The sequence below is a fragment of the Arachis ipaensis genome, chromosome B09 (assembly GCF_000816755.2).
Source record: "Arachis ipaensis cultivar K30076 chromosome B09, Araip1.1, whole genome shotgun sequence".
NCBI lineage: Eukaryota > Viridiplantae > Streptophyta > Magnoliopsida > Fabales > Fabaceae > Arachis > Arachis ipaensis.
The window spans coordinates 140,134,999-140,143,270 of record NC_029793.2 but is presented as its reverse complement, the minus strand read 5'-3'; the positions used below and the strand labels follow the sequence as shown (position 1 = coordinate 140,143,270).

The window sequence follows — 8,272 nt, the reverse complement described above, 5'->3', positions numbered from 1 at the left end:
AGTAAGAAAATAAAAAAATATTTTAAATTCTATCTCACTAACCAGAATTAATTTTAAGATAAGAAATTATTTTGTACATCATATATATTGTAAAATAATATGGTCATTTACTATTTTTTAATGGTAAATATTGTCAAATAAAATAGTGTAAGAAATTAGAAAAAAATATATTTATAAGTTTAGAAAATATTAATTTATTTTTCAATAGAATAAATTATATATTGAATAACAAAAGTTGTTATTGGTTTCTCTTCACACTAACTAATACTCAACGATGGTGTTTCGGTACACTATGTTACCAAGAAATATTAATCGATCTAATAACTTTTGTAATGACATAAGTTTATGAATTTGAAAATTTAGAAATCATTTCATAAAATGTGAAGTTTTAACAAGTAACAAGGTTGACCATATTGTTTTGACTTCAAGAATGAATACGATACCAACAAATAAAATTGTCCCAAGTAAATTTCAACAAAGACAAAAGTCTATGAGTATTGCTATTATTGAAAAATTAATCTATTTTAAAGACAAATACAATTTTTTCTATAGATTTCCTAACTCGACAAGTCGATGACTAATCTACCACATATTGATACTCTATTTATTAAGGGTCTGTCGCTAACTAATGGACTGTTATACACACAAGACTAGATTCGAACTCCAAATACTTGCTTAAACGGACAAATGAGATGACCATTCAACCAATTCAAATTGATTAAAATAAATATTAATTATTTTTAATATTTTTAATTTATAAAATATTTATAATAATAATTACTATAGATAATTTTTATTTAAATTTTAATAAAAAAAATTATATAATTTTATATATTATCCCGTGCAAGACACGAAAACATACACTAGTTTTCTCATAAAAGCCAAAAAAATGTTTGTTAAGTTGTTACAAATACAACAAACAAGAAGTTTCCATAAGCACTAAATTTAATAACTATCAGTTCTCATATAAACTATAAAGTGATCATCGGTACTCATTGCTTTTTCATTTATTATTTCAATATGCACAAAAAGAACACTTGCAATTACATGATTAAGCAAGTAATGCAACAATGGTGGCTGATATGGGCATGTCCATAAATGCTGGAACTTCTGACTATTTGAAGAAGTATTCAAAACGTAGAATATCATTTTTTCAAAGCTCTTACATTATTGGAGTTTCTTTTGCTGCTGGCATTGGTGGTTTTCTCTTTAGTTATGATACTGGTATATATATATTATAAATGCATGCATTTAATTAATAACATTTCATACTAAATATCTAAATTGATTTAATTTGTAGGTGTAATATTTGGTGCTCTCTTGTATATAAATGAGGAGTTTGAATATGTCAAGAAGAGCTATTTACTTCAGGTAATATATAGAAACAGAATATCTTTGATTTAATTACTATCAATTTTATTATGTGTATATTCAAATCAATTACCAAGCTATTATATAGATTACTTAGTATTCTTTTAAAAAACTAATATCCTATTCTAAAAAAATTTAATGTTTGATAATTAATTTTATGTTAGATTATTTTATTAGTCCATATAATTTGATTGAATTTGTAATTAATTTTTTTTATTTAAAAAAACTTAACTACGTTCTTATACTAATTTTAAATTTGTAATCATATTTTTACTATTCTAAAAATGTTTAACTTAACAGAATAAGATCAGGTATATTCACTATTAGTAAAATGTATGAAAATATTTTTTTAACATTTACAGTTAATAATGATCTGATTACGAGTTTAAAATTAGTGCGAGACCCATTTGAAAAATTTTAAAATATGTGAAGAACCTAATCATAAGTTTAAAAAAATTATAAAGACTAGTAGTTAATTTAAAATTTTACTATTGAGTTAAAAAAAATAAATAAATAACGGCTTACTTTTTGTGTCTATGCAGAATTTTTGAATTACTATAATATATGATTATCATATTGTATTATTTTGTATATTCTGTCTTACCGGAGATAATTCTTAGCATGGCTTTGGTTGGAGCAATTTTTGGCACCGCCATAGGTGGTTACATTAACGATGTCTTCGGACGTAGAATTGCTACTAGGGGTGTTCGCGGTGCGGTTTGGTTCGGTTTTAAGGGAAAAAGTCATCCGATCCGAACGTTTAATTTATGTGCGATGCGGTTTAGATTTGATGAATTTTTTTTGAAAATCCGATCCGATCCGATCCAATTACAAGCGGTTTGGATCGGTTTGGATTTGCGGTTTTTTAAATAAAAAAATTAAATACATATAACAAGTCTCAACATCAAATTTTAAATAATCAACAATGACATAACAAGTCTTAACAATATCTTAAAAAACTAACGATAACATAACAATAGAAATAAAATTATATGTTAGTTAAAATAAATAATAAAATAATATTTTTAACATAAAATATTTATTAAATAATAATAATACATGAATAATAGAAAAATGTATAACAAATTGAACATGTTATAAGTATAATTGTAAATATAATAATAAAATAATAATATTATAGCACATTATGCGGTTTAGATTGGATTGGATCGATTATAAAAAGTAGATCCGAAATCCGATCCAATCCAGCGGTTTGCAAAAAATAGAATCCAATCAAATCCAAATTAGTATGGTTTTAATCGATTTTCGGTTTGGATCGGATTGAATGAGCGGTTTAATTTGGATCGGTTTGGATTTGAACACCCCTAATTGCTACAATCATAACAGATCTTAGTCTTATCATTGGATCAGTGATAATGGCTCTGGCACCAAATCCTATGCTTATCATAATGGGCCGTTTTTTAGTTGGCTTGGGTGTTAGTTTTGCCTCCATTACTGCTCTTATATATATTGTGAAAGTATCACCATCTGAAATAAGAGGGGGATTAATTAGTGCCAATTGTCTTATGATTACTAGTGGCCAATTTCTTTCCTATATCATCAATTATGGCTTGACAAGAGTAAGCTTCACTAACTTGCAAATTAACTAATAATATATATATCTTCAATTATAATTTATAAACATCGACTTATGTATGCATATGCAGGTTCCAGGGACTTGGCGTTGGATGCTTGGACTTGCAGCTACACCGGCTCTTATTCAATTGTTCTCATGATGTTTCTTCCTGAGTCTCCTAGATGGCTCTACCATAAGGTCTAAAATATAACAGTTATTATTTCTTTTAATTCAATATAGTGTTAGTGTTAAATAATTTTATACATAAACATCACACAAGAAAAAATAATTATTTTTTACATTGACAACATTGAATATTTATTCAAAAAAATATTTGATTAGAAGATTATATAAAATAATTTATACTACCAATTTATAAAAATTAAACTCATGTATATGTGGGTATATAACACTTTGATTCCTTTAAACTTGCAGAATAAGAAGGAGGAAGCTACCACTGTGCTTTCCAAAATTTACCCATCACCTTGATTGGAGGACGAAATAGCAATTCTTGAAGATCACTTGGAACAAGAAAGCAAGAATAAGGTCAAGGTTAAATTTAGTGATGTGTTCAAATTGAAAGAAATCAGATTAGCATTCATCTGTGGAGCTGGACTTCAAGCATTCCAACAATTTGTTGGAATTAGCGTTATAATGTACTATAATCCAATAATAATCTAGATGGCGGGCTTCAAGTCCAATGAACCAGCATTGTTCTTGTCACTTGTTGTTGCAGCCTTAAATGCTGCTGGCACAATTTTGGGCATTTACCTAATTGACATTGCTGGAAGAAAAAAGCTTGTTATTGGAAGCTTGTCGGGTGTGGTTGGAACCTTAATCCTCCTCTCTGTGTCTTGTATTATTATAGGAAATGAGAACAAAAGACAAGTTTTTGGATGGCTTGTTATTGCAGGTTTGGGTGTGTATATTTTATTCTTTACACTTGGAATGGGACCTGTTCCTTGGACTATGAACTCAGAGATATACCCTGAATAATATAGAGGCCCACAGTAAACTGGATTAGCAGTGTGATAATGTCAACTAGCTTCCTTTCACTTGGCCAAAGTTTCTTAATTCTTTTGGGAGTAGCTGTTCTTGCAATAGTATTTATAATTATTTACATGCCAAAAACAAAAGGATTAACTTTTGAAGAAGTGGCAGACATTTGGAACCAAAGAGCCTACGGAAAGGATAAAAATATAAAAAGCATCCTGGAGAAAGCAAGTGCATGATTTTTTAAAATGCACAAATCATTAGGTAAAGATTATTTGCGGGATCTTCTAACTTCTAAGAGGCCAATGTTGTGATGCATGCTCCAAGTCTCCAAATTTTTTCATGCGCCTTGGAATTTTTTTCAAAAGTTGTTTACATGAGAGAATGGATCTTCTTAATTGTTTTCTTGGAATTTTTTTTTAAAAGTTGTTTATACGAGGGAATAGATCCTCTTAATTATTTTTCTCAATTGTTTTGTCAAATATGATATTTACCATTCAACATGCTGAGTTATATATTAAAAACGGTAGCATGATCAAAGTATAATGGCTGCTAATTTTAGTTTTGATACCTTTTCCAATTGCAATTTTAAGTGTGTGACTCACAATAAAAATTTTCTTAATTCTAAACAGAATTTTATATATAAAAAGGAAGAAGGTAGAAGTAATTAGAAAATACACACTAATTTTTAAAAACTAAGGTTGAGATTTCTAAAAGTTGGATTAAAAAAATTGCCAGCACGGTTTGCACAAAATCTTAACATATAATTTTATGGATGGATTCGAAAAGTGAACGTGACTTGGCAAGAATAACAAAATGGAAGATGACGCTGCGATGAATCATAGCTTCTAATTTTTAAGTTACGATAAACAAGTGTGAACCAAATATCTCAGTATACCCCGTGGTATTCCCCTGAAAATGCATCTAGAAGAAAAAGTATTTGGAGTTAAGCTATAGACTATAGAGGGAACAAGGAATCAATTTAAAGGGACAACCTAAATTTACATTTTTAAAGCTTAAAAATTAATACGCCTGCCGTTACAGGAAATCCAATTACTATAGTTCTTTTTCCTGCTTCAAAGCAGAAAACCAAAATTGAGGGGAAAAGAGGTACATATAAAGATGTCAGACGCTAGTTGAGTTTTACTTGGCACTTAAAGTAGGAAACTGGCAAGGATCTCCAATGGCTGGAGCTCTTTCATTTTCATAGCTAGCAGCATAGCCACCACCATAACCACCTGTTGCACCCTGGAACCGTCCAGGGCCAGGGCCACGGCGGCGGCCATGGCCCTGGCGACGACCTTGGTTATAGTTATTCTCACCTTCTGCTGGCTTCAAAAACTCATTAATGCTGACAGACTAACAACATGAAACCAAATCAGCCAAAAAGCACAAGTCAGAACAGACGCATGGAGGAAAAATGTGAAATAAACAGGTGGAAGTGGAACCCATAATATCACAATAATATAAGGGCAATTTCTACATGGAATTCCCCTTCAGTGAAATAAAATAGTGAACTAAGTAAGAACGGCAATGAGTATGAAGGCTACAAGGGGTAATTTTCACTAAATGAAAAATCGAAGATGCCAAAAGTTATCGAAATTGATTTTAAATGTAATAGCAAACATAAGAAAAAGCAACAAAACCATACCTTCTTGGATTTCTCTTCCTTCTCAAGAGCCTCCTTGCGCTTATCCTTATCCGATCCCTGGACAGAAGGAAGACCCAATTGATGTTATGATATCCAGAATGTACTGCAAATCTAATATAATAAGATACAAAATAGAAGAGAAATGTACATCCAAATATTTTTACCAGTTTTATAAAGATGTCATCATTGTCTTTCTTGCTTGACAGTTGCTGCATGGATTCAAAAACTTTTGTATCTACCTTCCTCTCTTCAGTCTTGAGTGCTTGCAAGGCCTTCCTTTTCTCTTCTAGTACTTTTTCATATTCTTCCAGAGTCATTTCCTATCAAACAGATCAATCAGTCAGACAATGGGCTAAAATAATTAATAAGCACAATTTATGGAATTCTGCAGATCACTTCTAATGTTAAATTTTGAACTTTTACGTTAAAAACCTTCCCTTTTGCTCCCCCTTTCCGAACAATCACCTTATCTTCAGCTTCTTTTTCTGCTGCTTCATTAGAAGGGTTCTCCTTATTTCCATCTGCTGCAACATCATCTTCACCAGAAGGCTTATCATCACCCAAATTCTTTCCAGTTTCATTCACTTCCTCAGCCGCCCTAAGTAAATTGAAAAAGATAAGAAATGTGCAGCAGAACATTCAAGAAAATAGAATAAAGAAGAAAACATGTGTCAAGGATTGTTATCAGAACTATTTAGTGCATGGTTGTGACATGGAATACTTACGGAGCATGTTCTTCAGTTTGACTTCCCCAATTTCCTCTCCCAGAACCTTCCCGTTTGAATTCACTTCTGTATAATAGAAGAAGAAACACTTAAATAGAGGAATGGAAAGTCAGAATAATGCGTACTCAGTTCTTAGTGTAACATTCACCCGCGGCCAGTCCCACTGTGTCGTTCTCTTCGTGGATGCCCATCTTCACCACCTTCTCCATTGCTGAAGCCTCCACCACGCCCACGACCCCCTCGATAAGGACCTCGGGATCCACCATAACCAAGCCTTTCTGACGGCTTCCAGGTGTCTCCATCAGGAGCACCGTGACCAGCAGGGTCAGCAAATGAGTTCTCACCACCGAAAGAGTCACGGTTGAAACCACCAGCCCCACGGCCACGACCATATCCACGCCCACGTCCTCCCCCTCCGCGTCCGACGCGGGATGTTTCATTTCTTGCGTCCCTCACTATCACAATAAAAATCCGAATGTTTAGCATTAAGTAAAAGGAGATCAACCATGATATGAGCCTCATCAACAAAAAAAAAAAACCTAAGGAATCAGAATTTCAGATTACATAAAACAAATACATGCTTAACCGAAATAGAAGAGAAAAAAGGTTATCTTTCTAATCTAAATATTGAAGAATCGGTTTTAAACAGAAAAATACATTATTTTTTAATACAAGCTAATTTAATATTGAATAGCTAGTTTGAACCGAATCATCTTAAGGGACTTCAAGCACCATTGGAAAAATTCGACCCATTCTACAGCAAATATATTCCGAAAACAGTAACATGTAAGTTCTGTTTTCAACTGTTACCAATGTGGGATTACAAAGTCACCTTCACCTTAAACCAAGCATATCATTATACATGGTAAATCATGTTAGAAAGAATAGAAACACATGTAAGAATAGAGAAGTACGAAGCAAGTTTCAAAACAATTTGGTGTAAAAAGAACAACAAAAGGAATGGAGCAAAAGGGAAGAGCATGCTACGTGTCAGAATTCTATATTGCAAAACAAAACATATGGTTATATGCCAGAGCAGTGAATGTTCGTATAAGGAAACAAGAAAACATAAATCTTAGAACGCCATAAATAAAAGAGAGTCCAGAAAGAAAGCAAAACGATGAATAAGAATTCGCAATGAAAAAAGAGAGAAAGAAAACAGAACCAGCTTGAGAAGGAGGGGTAGGCTTGGTGGGAAGTTGAGCTGGCTTGTTGAGCTGAGGTTTCTTGGTGGCGGCGGCGGCGGGAGGAGCAGCGGACTTCTGCTGCTCGGCTTCGATTCGGTGGGAAGGGTCCTGTGTGTCGTCGGACAAGAGATCGAAAGGGTTCATTGTCGCCATTGCTGTGAATACCCGGAGAAGACGAAATCGGTGGCCGACGCGGTGGCTGCTCCTCCTCCCTGACGGGGTTAGTGTATGTTATTCCACCGAAACACAGATCCTATCTCATCAACAACTCCATCTATCAGCGGACCCAGAGAGAGAGAGAGGGAAAACGAAAAACCCTAGCCGCAAAAGATAGAGAGTGAGAGAGAGAGAGAGAGAGAGCGAGTGAAAGAAACGCACAGCAACCTCATCTACAATTGCGGGATTTATTTGGGAATTTCATGCCCCTTACTGCATTAGGTTACTTTTTCTAGAAGTAAATGTACTATTATCATATCGTATCATATCATTTTATAAATAAATATTTATCTTGCTAAAAAGTATAATACTAATTGTTTTAATTAGGAAATTTTATTTAATTATTATAGCAATATATATAATGTTAAAATTTTTTTATATGTAATATTTTCTTTATTCTAATGTGCATAAAGCAAATATGGTTTATTCTCTATTTTACGTAAAAGCATTTTAAAAATGATTAATATATAAAACTATTTAATAAATTTTTTTTTAGGGAAAAACAATTCAACATTTTTATTACTACTCGCTCTATAGACAAGGCTTTTATTTT

General features: G+C 32.4%; 1 protein-coding gene and 1 pseudogene across 1 annotated transcript; one reads left to right on the top strand and one right to left on the bottom strand.

Moving 5' to 3' along the window:
- Positions 1,089-4,956, top strand: LOC107616266 (annotated as a pseudogene).
- LOC107617555 (RGG repeats nuclear RNA binding protein A) lies at positions 4,774-7,907 on the bottom strand. The gene is made up of 7 exons (XM_016319331.2): positions 7,482-7,907; positions 6,465-6,771; positions 6,317-6,382; positions 6,057-6,189; positions 5,756-5,911; positions 5,592-5,648; positions 4,774-5,299 (listed from the first exon to the last, which is right to left on the bottom strand). Exons 1-7 carry the CDS (start codon positions 7,654-7,656, stop codon positions 5,084-5,086), a joined length of 1,110 nt encoding a protein of 369 aa, XP_016174817.1. The 5' UTR covers positions 7,657-7,907; the 3' UTR covers positions 4,774-5,083.